This window comes from Triturus cristatus, chromosome 3_1, assembly GCF_964204655.1.
Source record: "Triturus cristatus chromosome 3_1, aTriCri1.1, whole genome shotgun sequence".
NCBI lineage: Eukaryota > Metazoa > Chordata > Amphibia > Caudata > Salamandridae > Triturus > Triturus cristatus.
Genome location: NC_140583.1, coordinates 497548036 through 497568339, shown reverse-complemented (window position 1 = coordinate 497568339; position 20304 = coordinate 497548036). Strand labels below are relative to the sequence as shown.

At 44.8% G+C, this 20304-nt stretch overlaps 1 protein-coding gene across 1 annotated transcript in view; it reads left to right on the top strand.

Moving 5' to 3' along the window:
* The first annotated feature begins 2500 nt into the window (after positions 1-2500).
* The window catches only part of MFAP1 (microfibril associated protein 1), a 38391-nt gene continuing 20587 nt past the window's right edge, over positions 2501-20304 (top strand). Inside the window, exons 1-4 of the mRNA XM_085644359.1 lie at positions 2501-2712; positions 10302-10521; positions 16286-16415; positions 16781-16968. Coding sequence (XP_085500485.1) covers positions 2595-2712; positions 10302-10521; positions 16286-16415; positions 16781-16968 — 656 coding nt within the window. The 5' untranslated portion in view covers positions 2501-2594. The remainder of the gene's footprint in view (positions 2713-10301; positions 10522-16285; positions 16416-16780; positions 16969-20304) is intronic.

Here is a 20304-nt window from a genome sequence, read left to right as displayed (position 1 = left end):
GGAAAAGCCTGGCTTTGAGAGAGAGCACGTGAGTTCAAAATGCTAAAGGGCCGCACTCTATTTATTTAATAAGAATGTGCCCGAAATGTTTGTTTATTAACACAAAAGTGTACAAATTGTGGACGAGGCTGGCTTTGGTGAGAGAGCACATCAGTTGAAAATGCCAAAGAGCCGCGCTCACATGCCACACGCGTGCTTGTAAAAGTAAAACAAAATCACACTGCTGGCACTGCAATGATGTGTGTGCTGGGGCCGCGCTCTATTTATTTAACAATTATGCGCAGTAGATGTTTGTTTAATGACTAAAAAGTGTATCAATTGTGGATGACCCTGGCTTGAAAAAGTGTATAAATCGTGTACGAGGCTGACTTTGGTGAGAGAGCAGGTAAGTTGAAAATGCAAAAGGGCCGCGCTCTATTTATTTCACAATTATGCGCCGGAGATGTTTGTTTAATGCCTAAAAAGTGTATCAATTGTGGACAAGGCTGGCTTTGAGAGAGAGCACGTGAGTTCAAAATGCTAAAGGGCCGCACTCTATTTATTTAATAATAACGCGCCCGAAATGTTTGTTTATTAACGCAAAAGTGTACAAATTGTGGACGAGGCTGGCTTTGGTGAGAGAGCACATCAGTTGAAAATGCCAAAGAGCCGCTTAATCTAATAATAACCGGGACAGATGGAAATGCGAAAATGAGCTTCAATTAGATAAAGTATATTAATTGTGGACGATGCTGGCTTTGGGGAAATAACAAGTGAGTTCAAAATGCAAAAGGCCCGCGCTATATTTATTTTTTAATAACAAACCGGAAATGTTTGTTTAAGAACGAAAAAGTTTCTAAATCGTGTACCAGGATGGCTTTGGTGAGCACGTAAGTTGAAAATGCAAATGGGCCGCGCTCTATTTATTTCACAATTATGTGCCGGAGATGTTTGTTTAATGCCTAAAAAGTGTATCAATTGTGGACAAGGCTGGCTTTGAGAGAGAGCACGTGAGTTCAAAATGCTAAAGGTCCGCACTCTATTTATTTAATAATAACGCGCCCGAAATGTTTGTTTATTAACGCAAAAGTGTACAAATTGTGGAAGAGGCTGGCTTTTGTGAGAGAGCACATCAGTTGAAAATACCAAAGAGCCGTGCTCACACGCCACACGCGTGCTTGTAAAAGTAATACAATATCACACTGCTGGCACTCCAATTATGTGTTTGCTGGTGCCGCGCTCTATTTAATTAATAATTATGCGCAGTAGATGTTTGTTTAATGACTAAAAAGTGTATCAATTGTGGACGACGCTGGCTTTGAGAGAGAGCACGTGAGTTCAAAATGCTAAAGGGCTGCTAATAATAACGTGACGGAGGTGTGTGTTTAATAATGAAAAAGTGTATAAATGGCAAAACAAGGAGGCACGTCTGGCGAGTGGTGTGCGATGTGCGCGCACTGTAAGGGTGCCCGCGAGTGATCCGCTTAATGTGCCATGACAAGAGAGGAAAGCCAGATGGCGCCTGTGCGCGTAACCGCAAGTTTTAGACCACAAGCAAAAGCATGTGGTCAGCTTTTTGAAGCCCCCTTACTAAAAGTCTTGCCAGAGCAGTGCATGCACTACCTCAGGCGAGACCTAAAAACTTGAAGGATCTACACACATGACCCCTTGCTGAATTCAGAATTTTGTCTACTTTTCTGAAATGTATAGCTTTCCAGGATCCATTATTGCTTTCATACCCATTTCTACCACTAATTGGAAGGAGGATGAAAGCATAAGAAATAGCAAAATTAGGCTATGTCCAAGTAAAATTCCAAAACTGTGTAAAAAATTTTGGTATTCTGACAGTCCCTGAAAGCTGGGAAGATGGTGATTTCAGCACCACAAACCCTTTGTTGATACAATTTGCAGGGAGAAAAACAGACGCTTTCTTCTGCAACACGTTTTTCCCATTTTCCCCGACAAAAAAAGAAAATTGCTGTATTTTGGCTAATTTCTGGGACCCCTACAGGGGAATCAACAAACACTGGGTACTTTAAAATCCCCATGATGTTGGAAGAAAAGGACGCAAATTTGGCGTAGATACCTTATGTGGTCAAAAAGTTACAGGGACCAAGGCGCGAACTACCCCAAACAGCCAAAAAAAGGCTTAGGACAGGGGGTGGAGGAAAGGCCTAGAAGCAAAGGGGTTAACCATTAAATTCATAAAACCACGATCAACATCAGACTCCTAATGCACGTTATTATTCTATGTGGCTTATCAACATCAAACTCATTATGCACGTTATTATTCTATTTGACATTAATAACCTTCACGATTGAGCATCACAAAATTAAAATAATTTAAACTTGCACAAATACAGAGAAATGTCAGCAGGGGCAGCCCTAAAATCACGGACAATTGTGACACGCGAACCACCGCCGTGATCGTAAATAAAGGCCCTTTGCTGCCATCTGCTGTTTGCTGGCTGCTTCTGCCAATCTTATTCCGTTTATTGGCTGGTCGCGTCTTTATGACATCGCGAACGTGAGGCTTGTTGTGTACGTCTGAGAATACTTCCGCTTCCGGTTTGTACGGTTACCTGGAGCACTCGGGGTCGGTGGCTGTTGTCAAAATGTCTTGGGACGGACACGCAGCTGCCGTTATGGCGGCCAACAACATCAACAACAACCTGAACAAGCAGCCGCCCATCCAGTCCACGGCGGGGGCCGTGCCCATCCGCAATGAGAAAGGTCAGGGCTGGGGAGCTGGACATGTGTTGGAATTGGGATGAGGCATATGTGGGAAGTAGGCAGCAAGTATTGGTCGAGGGTTACAAATTGAAACTATAGGCATAGGGTAGATAATAAAGCAACATGAGGTTATATAGAGCTTGATTCTTGAGGATGATCAGTTGTAGGTACTGGAGTAGGTTCGCTTACATGGTGATAGAAACAGCAGTTAAGACAGGAGGCCTACAGGAGTATGCAGCACTTTAGCAAGGCTTTCTTGGAGTAGGCATATATTCAGGCTGAAGTTAAGCAATTTCAGTGCTTACTGTTATGGGGTTTGGTGGGAGGGTGACAGTCTCCTTTCAGGCACAGTATTATGGGCATGGCGAAGCAAGATGGTTGTGATGTTCAGTGCACACGGTTTTAAGAGTATGGATGGCACATGGGGTGCTCTCAGTTCTGTCAGGGATGTTTTTTTTTTGTTCTCCCTAACCAGGTGACTGGCAAATATAATTGGGTTAGCTGTTCTGTGGAGAAAATTGCACTCCCCTAGAGTCAGAGCAAGCTTACTTCCTATGCTTTATTCTGGATGAGAACTATTAGAATGCCTCTGCATGGATCATGCTTACTTGTAGTGCAAGGATGACTACCCTGGCAGTAAACAGAAGCCATTCCGTCAGATAATATAATATGGTGGAGGCAACCTGAAAGAATATACCAGCTTCTCTGTGGTTGTTAATGCAAATACATTTGAAGTATATGTGGTTTGTCCCTCTTGCGGTTTCCATTGCTAGTAGGGCCACATCATTGAAAGATTGTGGCGCAGTGATGATCTGTCCCCACAGGTGGGGTCACAAAATGACAATTAACTGATAACATGCTGCCAAAATTGAAGTAATTGTATTTTTTTCAAACACAAGCTCTTCATCCTTTACTGGAGGGGTAAAAAGATTTTTTTATATCATAATGTATGTAATTTCATTGGCTAGCCAAAGCGTATATTTCAGATGGCATAAGCCTCAGTCTCTTTTCAGACATTCAAGTGACATGTCCTAAAAACTTATACCTCGGTTACTTTTCAGTAGCAGCTACTTTACCATCCATGCTTATTATGGTGGAGTTGTCCAGACAAGTGACAGTTCAATCAATCAATCAAGTGACAGTTAATAACAGCCACTTTAAGCATGTCCCACATGAATCACGAGAAGGATTGCAGCTGCCTGGCTAATTTGGGTTGGGTGAACAACTACTGCGTCAAGTTCCTAGGCACACCCTCGAGTTCGCATTCTGTCTCTTCAGCACAGTGATCCAACCAAGCACCTGTTTTTTTCAGTATGCATTTATTTCTGAACAATTATGGCCTTAATAAGTGTTTGTGTAACGCTCTGTGCATAGTTTGTCTTGCTTTGAAAGTTGTCTATTTATGTGTATAGATTTAAATAGGCTTTCAATTGGCACAATGGAGAATTTGGTCAACAAATTCAAATTTTTTACTGTTTATTTGTAAAGCGCAACGTTCGCCTAGCAGTTATCGTGGCACTATCAGAGTTCATCTGAGATAGTCGGAAAAGACTGGAGACATCCGTTCTCTGTTTATTAAGGATAGAACCAGGTTTTTAGACTCTTCCTAAAACTAAACAGGTTTGTGTTTGAACTGAGGGAGCCTGGCAGCTTACTCCAGGCTTGAGCTACCTTAAGTCGTAAAGCTCCCCATCCAACCCTGGTTTTCCTAAACCTGGTCACCTGCATTGGGTTTGCTGATGACGATCTCAGCCTCCTTGCAAGTTTATAGTACGTATATTTATCCTGTAGGTGTCTGGGTCCTTATCCATTTAGGGCCTTATGGACTGTACATATTGCCTTGAACGTGCCTCTCTCTTTCACTGGTAGCCAGTGGAGTTCCCACAAAGTTTCATTAGTGGAAACCGGCCATGATTTATTGAGGGCTAATTTAGCTACTGTTCCTTGTATTCTACTTAATTTTTTTAATATATAGTCTGTAATTCCCAGTAGAAGCATCCTGCTTAGAATTGTACACTGTACCACCAGCTTTCTAGTTGGCTGTGGAAGCAAGGGGACAATTTTTTTGTTGGGTTTCTCATCAACCCATGGCAACTGGCCACAATTTTGTTAACCTGAGATTCCATGGAAAACTTTGTATCTACCTGCACTTCTAGATTTCGCATTGATTTAACCGGACTCTGATCCACAGCTTTTGTCCACGGCCTAAAGTGATCTGGAAGTTGGCCGGAAACTTTATTGGGGGAGCAGCACAGGAACTCTGTTTTGCCTCCGTTAGATTTGAGTGTGTTGTTACTGAGCCAAATTTGCCATTTCAGTAAGGCAGTCATGGAAGTTATTCAGCTGGTTCGGGTCCTCATTATCCAGGGATATGATTAACTGTGTGTTGTCTGCCTAGTTTATGAAAGTTAACCCGAAGGATTTAATTAGGGTCAGTAAGGGGTGTAAATACACATTGAAGAAAATAGGGCTCAGTGCTGACCCCTGTCTGGTTGCTTAGTGGACTAATGCGTTCACTGTAGGGGCCTGTGTTTGACCTCCTGGTCACAGGTTCAAATCCTGGCGGGTCCATTCAGCCTTTCATCCTTCTGAGGTTGGGTAACAATAAACATCTGTTGTTCAGCGCCAAGATACCCGTCGCGCTTTTACAAATACACATGTTATGTGGCACTCCATACATCAGCACTTTGAACCCTGATCTGAATGGGGGGGTGAGATAGCTTGCAATCTCTCTGTAAATAGGATTTCATCCATTTTAGAAAAATGTTTTCCACCCCAACCCCTTTTAGTCTATCGAGTAGGATTCGGAGGTTGACGGTGTCGAACGCCGCCGACATATCTAACAAAATCAGGACTGCTGATTTTCCCTCATCAACTCTCCATCTGTTGCTATTGTTGGGGCAGATTCTGTGCCATGGGCAGGTCTAAAGCCCTTCTGTTCAGGTTCAAGTAGGTGATTAGATTCTAGAAAGTTTGCCAATATTTTACTAGTATGTCTCTCTATAATTTTAACCGGGTAGGGGAGCTGCGAGATAGGTCAAAAGTTACTAGGCTCTTGTAAGTCAGCATGGGGTTTCTTCACCAAGGGGGTGACTAGAGCTTTCTTCCACCCTGCTGGAACCGACTCTGCCACTAGTGATTGGTTGCATATTATCCATAAGGCCAGGAATATTTCATTCCCCCTTTCTTTCCAGAGTTTATGTGGTATAGGACCTAGTGGCGAGCCGGAAGAAATTGACATTGCTAGTGCCCTGAAATTCTCCTCATTTAATGAGGCTTTTCCCATCAGTTTTATACCCGGATCCACATGCCGTTGAGTTATGTTGGGACTATTTGGAGGTCCATGCTTTTAGGGTTTTCCGTCTGCTTTGGAGGGTTCTCTTTACTGATACTCTTTTATGATTAGTTCCACTTTGTTATGGTAGAAGTCTGACAATTTATTACATAGTTCCTGTGTTGGTTCTACTTTTTGTTTTGTTCAGTCTGGGTGAGCAAGTTCTTTGACAGTCTCAAAAACCTTCTTAGTTTTCCTCACTGCAGTGGTTATGGTATTGGTATAATAGTGTTTTTGTGTGCTTTTTTGACTTCTATCTTAACGCATCTTTCAGTTGCAACTTATCTTTATTTGTATATGTTATTCGCCATTGTCTTTCTTGTATTCTACATTCAGCCTTTCTATCCTTCGGGGCTTCCGTGTGCCATGGGACAGCTGTTTTTATTTTGGTGTCATCAGTCTTATCGGAATGAATTCATTTATTGTGGTTGTGATTTTTGTTTCGTAGACAGTTATAATTGGTGTCTACAGTCTCTTCTAGGAAGCAGTGGGTAGTATTGAAGATTTATTTCCCCTCCATGTTCCTAATTTTCGCCAGGCTCTTTCCTGTCCCTTCACTCTAGCGTTTTTTGAGTGTTGTCTATAGTTAAGCTCCATTAATGTAAACATGATCAGGCAGTGGTCTGACCAGTTGACTAGTACCACATCCTTTGTAGCCACCATGTTCTACTTTTAAACCTGTAAAGTACATTGTCACTCCAAATATGCTCTGTCAAGTGAATTAAGTCTCTCATTGCCCACAGATTTTAAGTATGATTCTCTATATCACTCTATCTATTGGATATAAGGAAAGAGCCTGAAAGACCATGCCGCATCACTAAAAGTCGAATCACATGACTAAGCACGTGCTCTCTTATGGAAAGAGATCATATCACCCTGTATATATTCTATCCATGGGGGAAAAAATCCAAATTACCGGTTGTATACCGATTCCTTACCCGCCATTAGTGGTTTCTTAGCATTCTGATCCACGTGGCACAGAAAATGCTGAATTTTTTCAGACAAATGTGTTTGGTCAGGTTCTGCATGTTCTGGCTTTTAAGTATTATGCCCACGCCACTGATATGTATAACAGGGACCACTGTCATACATGTATGTGAATTGCCTTCTCTGACACGTAAGTAGTGTATTCATGATGGCTAGTTAGCTTCTTGCTCAATGATCATTACCAGCTCATAGATTTTATTGGTTGCTTCCACAACCAGTCTTACTTGTAGGCTCTGTTTTTGCTCAACATTACTCCTGAGGTTTGTACGATTATTGTTCTGTCGCTATTTTCATACTCTGTTCACCCTGGTCCCCAAGTCACAGTCTTCACTTTAAATTAAGACCGACTAAAGGACCTTACCTGCTTAATTCAACTAATTTCAGATGCCCAGTATTATTGTCTTTTATTCTTCCTCAATCAAATAGTCCTTGCCAGTTTCTGAAAGCAAGTCTCCCATCGGTTAGTACTCTACCTTCTCAAAAACACAAAAGTATTCCCTCTGGAACTAGGATGGCTCCTTTGGAAAAAAGGTGACAAAATGGGGGGTGGTTAGTACGCCGGGTGGCAACACACCCACTATTATGGGTGGGAAGAGAAAAAGACCCTTTTCTTTATGTAACACTCACTTACTCTCGTAGTGACAAGCTTCATCATTGGGTTCACCACAACTCCTAAAGGTCGGGTTGGGCTCGACCACATTCCAGGGAGCACTTATGAAGACTGCATGTATGGGGGCGTAACTTTAAAGATAAAAATCCTCACCCACTCCAAAGGTATCCTTTATTCGTGGGGTGGGAGGGAAGGTTGAAAATAGTATGTAGGGCTAAAGGATGTACCCTAAAACACCAACCTGTTTCAGCCCTTTCCTAACGGCCTATGTGAAGTCCTTGGCTTTCATCAGGGTGGGTAGCGACGAAGTCACTTCCCCCGAAGACGTGAATAACGTGTGCATGCAATTTGCATGTGAAAGGATTAGAGAAAGGCATATACTTGCCGCAGCATTATGAGGGAATTACCTGCAAGAAAAAACAAGGTACAAAAGTACAAGCTGTAATTTCTGCTGTAAAGCCAGAGGTTAACATACTGTTGCAGTGATACTTCACAGTGCAGTCCCCAAGCTACCAAATGCCAATTGTGACAAGTAAGGTATTACTACTAGGAAAGCGCTTCGTTCAGTGATCCCAGTGATACCAAACCAGATGCATTTGCTCCAAAAACCTTTTACGTTCAATTACGAGTCAAGGTGAGTTAATTGAACTTGAATGTGAATTTACACATGTGGTCTCATCCGCCCATAAATAGCCCTCAATGTATGGCTGCTCACACTTGCACCAGCATCCAAACTCTCTCTTGTAAAAAGTATGTATTTTCAAGATTTATAATGTACAATTTTGTGTTTGGGGTGATAGTCATTCACCCAATTTTAAAAGGGGCATCTGCTCCCACGGGGGCATGAGAGGGAGGCCTTGCAGTCACATTCTAGGTATAGAAAAAAGGGAAAATGTCAGAATTTTTTAAAGTTAAGTAAACGTTAAGCATGGAGGCAAGGCTCTGTTAAAGAAAGCATCCGGCTGTATCCTCGGACATGAAGGGCAAGAAAACTTACTTCACCAAAGGTCTTGTCCCTGCATAGAACCTACTGTCAGCTCAGCTCCCCTTTTTGCGGTTGCCGTAAAGAATCTGCTGCTCGGTTTAAGCATCATGCCATTATCGAGATCTGGAATGACGTTTTCCGTGTGTTGCCCTGCCCGCCCTGATGTGGGAGAAGAAGATTGATTGTGGCGCGTAGCTCTTCCAGGACTGGAGCCTGGACATGCCTCATTCCTCATTGTATATGGAAACACGGTGCTTCCGTGTGAGGCCCCGCCCGATGGGACGCCCTCGTACGTCATGTGTGGGAGGCTCGTTCTCTACGTGGCATAATCAAGGGCGGTAGTAATGATGCATATAGCAGATGCAGCAGAATAGCCGCTCCCAAGAAAGGGAGGGGCGTCAATGTTAGTGTGCGCGTGTGAGATTATTACGCGTGCCACGTGAGAAAATAGTCGTAGAAACACAGAAGTAGATCCCATATATGATGCATTTTGGGTAATGTAGTTCAACGTTTCATTTATCATTGCACCATGGGGTGCCTCGTTAGACATGTGTGGTGTAAAAAAAGGTATATAGGAAATTACGTGTCATTTGCCTAATATAAGAGGAACGATCACAAAGCTGGTTTACAGAAAAAATTGGGTAATTTTGTCCTATATTGAAAAGCAAAGTGCACATATCTAACTAAAATAAAAAAAAGGGCATGTGCACATTAACAGCTTGTGGTGGTGAAGTGCCCATTATTAAGATATCGGGTAAATGTAGTGCATTGAAAGTGCTACCTAAGGTGCTTCCTGAGTAAGTACAAAAACGGGGCAAGAGAGGCAAACGTGTGAAGTTTTAATATGTCAGTAGTAATGTTTGCCGAGTATCAAGTCGATATTATTCCATATCTGATAGAATGGAATATGTCCAGTTGGGTAGAGTGCCATGTTGTAATGCTTGTCTAAGACAGCTGTTGTCTGAAACCCCTCTTTAAGATAAGTTGTTAAGCTGGTTCTAAGGGATATCGTCATTGAGCCCTTCTTTGTGTCTGTAGAAAGTACACCCATCGTTGTTCCTTGATGAGGAGTCTCTTGTGTATCCCAATTTGCTGTGGTAATTTTCATTGATTGTCCATCCGTGGTCAATATCCGTGTTTGCATCTCGACGAAGTGGGCAGTGAGCTTGGTTGTAACTCTTTTGCATCTGATGGTGCTTCTGTGATCACTGTTGTGTAGTTTTACATTCCTGGTGGTCATTCCAATATACTTCAGGTCGCAAGGGCAAGTAATCATATAGATGGTGTTATTACTGTTGCAATTGGTGTGTACTCTTTGTTCCCATGGTGTATCAGTCCCAGGTCAATTGTTTTGGTGTGAATTGTGAGTGGGCAGTCTGAACAATTCCTGAATGGGAAATGCCCTGTGACAGGGGGTAGTTCCCATAGTGTACTCTTGGTGTACCAGCCTGTCTCTGACGGTGCGGTTCTTATGGTGAAAAACCCCAGTATTTGTAAAGTGCATCACAAAACGTAATATATCTCAGTTGAAATAACTGCTCATGTAACACTTTTGGGAGTAAAAGCTGACTGGCTGTTATTAATTCACAACTAGACCCTAAAATGCACTATAGGTATCATGGAGCAATGTCTGACTGTTGAATGTAACACTGGCATTTGCTCCCTGTTTCTAGGTGAAATCTCGATGGAAAAGGTGAAGGTGAAGCGCTATGTCTCTGGTAAAAGGCCCGATTATGCTCCTATGGAATCCTCTGATGAAGAGGATGAGGAGTTTCAGTTCATCAAAAAGGGAAAAGAGCAGGAAGTGGAGCCTGAGGAACAGCAAGAGGAGAGCACCAGCGACCCCCGTCTGAGACGATTACAGAACCGCCTGAATGAAGATGTGGAAGAAAGGTAATTTTCTGTGGTTGTCAGGCTGCTTTTGGTACATATAAAAGGGAGGGATCCACACCATTGTGATGTGAACTATTGAAAATCATCTCAGGAAATGTATATGGTCCACTCTGATTACAGAGCTAGTCGGTGTTTACTAGGACGTTCCAAACCACATGTCAAGTATGCATTTTTAGGGACTGAGTTATGTTATGTTGATTTGTATAGCACACTAATCACTCGAGGGTAGACAGGCATTTGGGCAGGTGTAGGTGTGTGGTCCCGAAGTTACTTATATGAAGCGCAGAACTCAAAAGGTGAAGAAGCGGCTCTGGTGTGTTGAGGTAGGTCGTTCCATGTCTTGAGTGCGATGTAGGAAAATGAGCGACCTCCGGTTTTGCTTTTGCAGATGCGGGGAGTGTGTAAGAGTTAGGAAGAGCATAGTGTCTGGAGGGTTGGTAGAAGTGTATGCGGCTGTTCAGGTATTTTGGTTCTGTGTTGTGTAGGGCTTTGTATGTGTGTGTGAGAAGTTTGAATTGGACGTGCTTGTGAAAGGGAAGCCCAGTGAAGCTTCCTGAGGTACGGTGTGATGTGGGTGAAGCGTGGAAGGTAGAGTGTGAATCTTGTGGTGGTGTTCTACTTGTTTTGGAATTTGTGCATAAGTTGTTTGGAGATTTCGGCGAAGAGAGTGATGCCGTAGTCCAGCCTGCTGGTGATAAGGGCTTGTGTGGCGGTCCATCTGGTATTCCGAGGCAACCATTTGAAGATCTTTTGCAGCATGCATAGGATGTGGAAGCAGAGGTGCACGCTGTGTTAACTTGAGCCGGCTTGTTGAGCTTGTCGTCTAGGATGTTCCCTAGATTTCTTGGGTGATCTGTGGGTCCTAGCTTCAACGGCCGCCGGGGGCAGAGTGGGTGCCTACCATAGGGCGCTCTTATTGCTGAAGACCAGTACTTCCGTCTTGTCGGAGTTGAGCTTCAAGCATTTTGTAAATGTAAAATGTAAATGTAAATGTAAATGTCAAGGTACTTATAGAGCGCACTGTCACCAGATGGCCACCTTGCGGTGGCGCCTTTGCGGTTTCCTGGCGCTGATACTCATACCGCTGTGGAACCCCTCCTGGCTTTCCCTGTGAAGTGTCCACTCCTGGGCACCCCCAGGGTGAGGCCAGGCATCCTTAGCGCTGTTGGGGCCGGTGTGGAGGCTAAGCAAGCTATTGCCCAGAGTTGCAGCGTGGGGCCCGTGATTAGAATAGGCACCGAAGCGAGAATAGACAGGTCCGGGGAAATTGAGCCCGAGCCCCGCTGAGGCGGGAATCGAACCCTGGTCCCTGGCCAGAACTCTGCTTCAGGGTCTGCCGCTCTAACCATTGAGCCACACTCCTCCACACACATCCAGTCTGCTACCACAGTCATGCAGTTGTTAAAGTTGGTTCTGGTGGTGGTTGTCTTGTCCGTCAGGGAGAGGATGAGTTGGGTGTCATCGGGCGTAGGAGATGATGTTGATTGCAGAGATGAGGTTGATTGCTTATGATCTGATGATGTTGGCAAACGGTGTCATGTATATGTTATAAAGTGTGGGGCTGAGTGACGATCCCTGTGGGACTACCCATATCAGTTTCTTCATCCCGGACGTGAAGAGTGACAGCCTGACCCTTTGGGTTCTTCCCATGAGGAAGAACGGATCTATTTTAGAGCAGATCCTTGTATGCCATTCTTGTGGATTCTTCTGATGAGGGTGTTATGTGAGGCCATGTCGAAGGCCGTGGAGAGGTCAAACAGGATGATGACCGCTATTTCTCTTCCAGGATGATTTTAATGACATTGGTGGCTGTGATGGGTGCTGTTTCGATGCTGTGGTTCTTTCTGAATCCTGATTAAGTGTTGTTTAGAAGATGGTGGAGTTTGATGTGAGTTGCTTGTTGATGGCCTTCTCAATTGCCATGGCTGGAAAGGGGAGCAGGGAGATGGGTCCGAGGTTGATTTGGGTCGGCTGTGGGCTTCTTAAGGAGGGTGTTGATTTCTGCAAGTTTCCATTAATCTGGGAAAGTGACAGACGTGGAGGTGTTATTGATGTAGGCCAGGGCATTTCTGTTCCTAGGTTGTAGATGTAGTGGGGGCATGAATCCATTAGGGCCCTTGAGTGGATGGTCCGCGTGATTGCTGCTGTCATTTCTGGTGAGGATTGTCTGTTCAGTCAGGTAGCCGTATTGGTTGGTGCTGGGTAGGTTAGCAATGAGTTTGGAGTAGGATTGGTGTGCAAAGTTTCTGTAGATGTTTGCAATTTTGCTGTGGAAGAAGTTGGATAGGTTGTTGCAGAGGTGTTGGGAGGCAGCAATGCTGTTGACAGTGGCTGAGGGTGAGGTTCAATCCTTGAGGGTCAAGATGTCCTTGCAACTGTTGGAGCTTCCTTTGAAGCGGTCAACTAGTGTTTTTTAGGTCTCGCCTGCGAGCGAAGCGCTGCTGTCTGCAGCGAGATCTATTGTTGCTGACTTGCCACGGGACAGGAGATGGGCACGCGCAAGGCTTTTGGCGGACTTGAGCCGGTGTACGCGCACGTGAACACGCACGTGCACACACGCAATGTTAACATCTCCTGTCTCGCTTCCGATAACATGCCAGCCCCGTTGGAGGCTCCGTGTGGGCTATTGTTGGCGTAAAGTGTAATTCTGAGCAACAATAGCCCACACGGAGCCCCCCCAGCCCTTCTTTACTCACCGGGCTGCTCTTCTGGGGGGGGGCTCCTCCTCACGGCTGCAGCACTTCTGTTGCGGGGCTTCCCTGCACTCCTGGGAGCCCCGCGCTGCTGAGGTCATCCTCGGCCGCCGCATTCTTCACCCGGGCCCCCTCCTGGGACCCGGGGCTTCTCTTCACTCTGGCCGCCACCGCGGGGCTCTCCCTTCAACATGGAACCCGCGTTAGCACGGCACGCCGGTTTCTATTTTTGCCGGAGCAGGCCCCGCCCACGTCCCGGGCAAGGGCGCCTGACTTCCGGCTTGTTTGCTTTTGTTTGAGAAAGTAAGCATTACTTATTAGGATGGGTACGTCATTGCTTAAGTAACTGCAGCAAAAGTAGCCACTTCCAGGGTGTGTAACCGAACATAACTTCTGTGCTCTGATCGCAACCTTCCTGTCCCGCCCAGCGCCGCCTGCCAGAGCTGGGTTACGTAAGAGCGTCAGCGCGCATTCACCTTCCGATTACATGATCGATCTCGCAGGCCTGATCACCCTGGCTGCACACGACGCCAGGGAGACCTGCTAAGCTTATAGTCCACCGTCGTCTCCTGCATTGTTCAAGCACTGAAGAAATGTGTCACGGTTCAGCCCGCAGCACCGTGGAGGAGATGACTGCACTGTGAAATGTGAGAGATAATACCTTAAGAGACAAAAAGGGCGGCAGCAGAGGGGAGGACCAGGTTTCCTGCAGAAGATTAAATCTCAAGATTAGATACCAAAAAAGTATTGTAACAAGGGAGGTCAAACGCGGTAAGATCAGCTTGTCTGCTTCACATACGTCTGGGATGAGCAATGGCCATTTCTACCAATGTAGTTGGTTGTTATACTGATCAAGCAGGTTGGTGGGAACAAAAGATCAATCATAACCTTTGTAGCAGGCGCGCAACACCCATTGGACTCAAAGGGCTTCAGCCCCCCCCACCCCCCGTCGTGTGTGGCAGCCCGGGATGAGACAGCTTCCCGGTGCACACACAGCCGCACCCGAGCACTTCACAGGTCTTTAAAAGACCCTTTGCATGTTAATGAGGCTTCGCTGTTGTTTCACCCCTTCTAAGAGCCCCGGCAGTTCCATTCTGACTATGGCTTAAAATATTCAGCCCCTCCCCCGCCCCCTCCCCCCTGAAATTTTTTCTTAGCCCCCCCTCCCCCGAAATTTGGCTCTAGTTGCGCCTCTGCTTTGTAGTACATTTCGTTCTACTACTTGTTCAGGCATTTCCGAATTTCAGAGGCATCTATGTGTTCCATGTGATTGACCAGAACCGCAGCGGTTCCATTCAGGGTATTGTCTTTTTTCAAAACACTCCTTCAGTGTTTAAAGTGTTATAAAACGATGGTGGGGGGTTTCTGTAAAAGAGGCATGTTATCTTCACTTCACTAAGATAAAAAACAAGCATTTGCAATGCAATAGGTCTCGCATTTATGCAAGTTTGAGCTATTGGCATTGTAAATGACAATGCCTTTTATTTATGTTTTGGTTTTTAAACCATAAATAAAAGGCATTGTCATTTACAATACTAATAGCTTAAACTCTCGCAAATGCGAGACCTATTGCATTGTAAATGCTTGTTTTTCTTGGCGATTCCTATTTGCTAGTGATAGCGTCTCAGTGCAACATTGTTCCTCACTAGCAGTTTCCAGAATCTGTTGCTTTTTCGGAGGTCTTCTGTGTACCAGCTGGCCTGCTTGTTTGATTTGCTATGGTGGTTGGGTTTGATGGGTGCGAGGGAGTCCGCACAGCTTTCGAGGAGTGCAGTGGAGCAGGGGTTGTTTCGGTCTGCCTGGTGACAGTTGAGGTCACTGAGGGGAATGTCCGCTCTGGTGTCGATGGTGAACAGAGCGATGAAATTGGTGATGAGGTTGGTAAAGATGGCTCGTGGTCAGTAGGTGAGAGTTCTGTTCAGGGTGAAGTTTCCAGAGATTGCAGTTTGAAGTGCAGGTGTCCTGTGAATGTTGTGCATTTTATTTACTCATTGTAGTATTTGCGTGGGGGTGTGGGGAGATGGCTGCTGGAGAACCGGCAGTGGGTGCATGTGTAAGCTAATATGTGTGAGAAGCGGCAGCAATTGGTGGAACAGCGTCCAGGGTCTAGGACCCCAAGGAGTGCTGCCGAGTATCACTAGGTGGTGATCGGACCATAGTTCCAGGCACTGGGCTCAGTCCAGGCGCAGATGGGCTTGCAACTTCATTTGTATTTATGATGTTTAATTGGCTGTGACTTTTGGACGCAACAATACAGCACAAAGGTAGAAAGGTATTGTTATTAATATTTTGAGCTTCTGTGTCACAATGCAGTTCACCACTACGTTTAGAACGTGTAATATAACTTCTGCGCTACACTCAAGGATTGTTTTCTGCGTCTTTTCTACGGTCCTCTTCGAGGTAGGGTTCTTGTGAATTGGTGGGATGTTATTTCCACACTGCTCTTTTCTTATCTCCAAATTTTGGCCCATATTTTCCAATGTTGCTAATACAACATAGTATACAGTGTTATATTCAGACAAGGAATTTGAGTTCTCCCACTTTTACCCTCAACAGTATGGTATTCTTTACTTGCCGTATACAACAAAGCAAATGCGTGATCGAAGCTAGTTCATGCCTCATTGAAAAAGATGTATTAGAGTGGCATTTCAATAGAACTTGACACTCGGTACAAAGGCGTTTTAAAACAAAAAGTGAGAGTTTGGTGGAGTAATTTCCAGATGTGCACTTAGTTTCTAGTATGAAAACTTCTTTGCAAAGGTATTATAAGAATAATCATACAGGATACAGTATACATATAGGCTTCTTCAAACATTTTATCGACTGCACCCTTGCTGTTGTAATTTTCTGGGTGGAAATTTTCCATATTTATTCTATGCTGATATGTAGTTACAGTCTCTTGCTTGTATTCTTTTCCCCAATTTCGAATGACTCTTGAAATCTTTTGTACTTCCCAAAGGGAGAGAGAGCTCTCTCTCTCTCTGTCTGCCTGTCTGTCTCTCTCTCTCACACATATCAAGGTTCTAAAAATGTTATATGTGGTTCTCAATTGAGCTTGTTTTTGTGTTTAGATTGGCACGGCATCGAAAAATTGTGGAACCCGAAGTTGTGGGTGAAAGCGAATCTGAGTCTGAAAAAGAGGAGTGGCATGCGGACAGAGAGGACAGTAGTGAGGAGGAGGAAGAAGAGATTGATGATGAGGTGTGTATTACATGATTCAAGTAAAAACACTTCGTAGTAACGTAATGGTGCTCTGTGAATTTGGTAAAAATACTTCCACCCTTGTTCTGCACAGCAGGTGTGGTATCTTGCTAATTTGAGACACAGAGCTCTGAAGTCAATTCTGTATGTGAGAAGTCAGCTCTGCTCATTTGTACATAGGATTCTAGGATACTTGGCGCTGTCTGTCAATGATGGCACTTAATCCGCATTATTATTTAACTTATTTAACTTGACAGGCCTCAGAAATAACAAAATAAATTTAGAAAGGCATGATGGTGCTTTGGGCCAGCTAATCTAATACAGAGATTTTCAGAGGTGAATTATTCTGACTTTTCCTGCATTAGGAAATTGAGCGGAGGCGTGTCATGATGCGCCAGCGTGCTCAGGAGCGGAAGAATGAGGAGATGGAGTTGATGGAAGTGGAGGATGAAGGCCGTTCTGGGGAAGAGTCGGAGTCTGAATCGGAGTATGAAGAATACACTGACAGTGAAGATGAAGCAGAGCCGCGACTTAAGCCAGTCTTTATCCGCAAGTATGTGTACAGATCTTTGTACTGCAAGGTGAAGGTAATTGCAAACTGTCGGTCGCCGTAAACCGATTCCCTCAATACCATATACAGCCACCACTGCTCACAAGATATTGGTCTGTCCAAATTAAAAACCAAATAAAAATAATAGCAAAATCGTTCAGCATGGTTCATGTAGGAAGCTGGCTCTTTGTGTGATATATCAATAATCTGATATACTTGTAAAGAGTCCAGGGGTTCCCCCATAGGTGGACAGGGGCTTGCTCTAGCATTCCCATGGTTCTCAATTACGGGTTGTGTGGTCAAGCTGCCTTAGGCTCAACTGAGAGGAGTTCAAGACATCTGCAAATACACACAATGATTAATAAATGACACCCACGACCCAAGGAGGAGTGCCACACCAAATTATAACAAGCATTGGTAAATGCATTAGGTTTCGCCTCTGGAACGAATTATAAGAGGTGTGGGAAGGTTGGTAAGTGCCTGAATGCATGGTGATTGATGTAGGTGTTCATTTGCACTCACTCTGAGATGGCAGTTAACTTTGCAGGGAACTAGGGGGTAAACTAGGATAAAACCCTACCGGTCTTAGTTCTTCCTTGTTCAAATATACCCATTGAGAAAACCAGGACAGCCAGAGTTCAGATCAGCTGGCAGGAAATCTAAAGGTTTTGTGCAAGCTGGGTCACAAGATACCGCTTCTATCTGTGGATCCTGGGTAATGTTGTTTTGTTTACTAGTCACACCAACTGCACAGTCACCGTATGTGACTTTTGTGTTAATGAATTCATCAGTGGTCCGCGTCATCGACTTTGGCAGTAATACACCAACCACACGTCTTTGCTGCTCAAGTATGCACAAAACTTCTTAATCTTATTTTTAAATGCAGTGACTATGGCTTTAAGTGTTATTTGCAGAAACAGTATTGTTTATGGTTTGTGCTTATTGTTCAACATCTGCTTTGTTGTACAGTGCGAAGACTGTGTTGGGCCGGTTCCCGGCAGTATTTAACAAGCCACGAACTGGAATGAAAACAAGTGTAATGGAAATAAGAGATGGGGCAGGACAGAGGTTGTGGCATAAGGGCCAGAACTGTTGACCTTTGAGCTGGCGAGACGACTTTGAGTCTCGGCAGGAGATGGAAGAAGGGAAGAGAGAAAAGGTGATCAGTGACAGTGAATGAGACAGTGAGAAAGAGAGGGCAGAGTGGAAGAAAAGACTAGAGAAAGGGAAAACATGCTGGTTTAGTTGTAACGTATGTAGAGAATGGGGCAGCCGGAGACGAGAGCATGAGAGAGGAAAGTGAACTATTATTAAAGAGTTGAGATATGGGAATGTACAAGAAAAATAGAACAGGGGAGAAAGAAATCATAAGAGAAATAAGGAAGCACACGAAAAAAGGAAAGCAATACGATATTAAAAATGGAAACCTAAAGAATTTGGAAGAAAAGGGGAATCACAAGAAAGACTAGCGGGATGGGGGAATCGGAGAAAATTACAACAGAAGATTGCCTGTGCCTGAGCCGGAATGCATGCTTGAAATGCTGCAGCCAGGTGAGAATGATTATGTAAAAGTGCTGAGAACGGATTAAATAGAAGTGAGAGAAAGAAAAACCAGTGCAAGAGCGATAGAGGAAGGGGAATGATAGCTCGATGGCAGAGAAAATAGTTCTAGAAACACGGATGGAAACAGTACTTTGGTGATGGGAAACTGATAAGAGAAGCACGAGGAACAAGCATTGGTAAGTGCAGGAAACAGTCTACTACTGCCAATAGAAATGGGGGGAAAGTAAGTGGCAAGCACAGGAGCCAATGAAAAGCAAGGAGGCAGGATGTAAGCCCCTTTTAAAATTTATATTAAATGCAATAGATTTCCCAAACACAGCGCCTGCTGGCGAAATCTACAAATAGCAAGTATGTTGATATATGGTTCGGCATCAGAGAGAAATCGTTCAGGTATGTACGTTTTTAAATATGTAATTCTTTTCAATTGAAAAAGTGCAATTTTTGAGTTTGGCAATGTTATCCTATGGCAGGAAGAACAAGTATTGCAAACAGTTCAGCGACTTCCAGGACCAATATTCAGGAGTTAAGTTGGGTGGTGGGCAAGGTCCAAGGCAGCACCAACAGCACGCCACCAGCTGCATGAAAGTTGCCAGGTGCAAAATAGTGTCAGGAGCCCAGTGTTTTTAAATGGAGATTGGTCACCGCAAAAAGAGGCGACAGGTCCTGGCTGGAAAGCCATTCGGGCTGAACCAACAGGGGGCTCAGGCTTTGTGATGCTCGGGGGCCTGAGCATAGGAACACCCTTGGTCTTCTTCTCCATGGCCCGGGGGCGACAGATACAGAGGTGACTTTAGGCATCAGATTTTCTTACTAGGAGTAGTTGCTGTAGAGGGAGCTTGGGTGCAGAGGCTGCAGGCAGCGTCTGTGGGTCCACGAGGGGTGAAACCATGATGGACTCAGGCCCTGGAGGTCCGGGGGACCTTGATGACACCGTCATCCCACTTCGACTCGGGCTGGTAGCGATGGGGGCAGTGGTGGCTTCAGGTGTCTGGTATTGGCGGTTCTGGAGTCTTCAGAGTCTTTTCTTTTAGAGTTTCTGCGGGATGCAGGGAACAGTTCCTCTGTTCTTCAGAAGGTTTCCGTCTTTATTGAAGGCAGACAGTCCTCCCAGGTTTTGGAGGCCCACAGCTGCAGGACGAGACGTCTTTGGCGCATCTTAGACCGAGAATGGCAGACAGCTCAGCTGGACTGGTGCCAAGTCAGGTGCTGTCTTCAGTCTTCTGCTTTTGCGGCTCTTTGTGTCCTTCTTCTTCGTAGGCCAACAGGACCTGCTTCTCTGGTGCCAGGGACTCCCCTAAATACTGAATTTAGGGGTGTGGTTATGGGAGAGCCAATGGGCTACTGACCCTTGGGGTCACTATGCCCCTTATATGATCACTTCCTATGGGAAGTGGGCATAACCCTGTCCCAGAATTCCTTAGTATGCCATCACAAAGATGGCTCCTTCTGAAAAATCGTGGCCACCTCAGTGGGTCTACCTTAGGGACAGTACTAGCCTGGAGGTGGCAAGCTTACCTGGCCTCTTTAGTATCTCGGGCCCTAGTTACCAGGGGTATCATTTACTAGGGACTTACAGCGGGTGCTAAAGGTTTTACCAATTGGAAAAAAATTGTACAGTTTTTGGATAGGGCTTTGGCACTTGGAACCTGGTTGGCAGGAATCTAGTGCACTTCCAGTCAAAATCACATCAGTTACCAGACAAAAAGTCGGGGTGACCATGTCAAAAAGGGCTACTTTTCTACATAAGCACACATGGCTTGTATGTTTAAAAAAAAA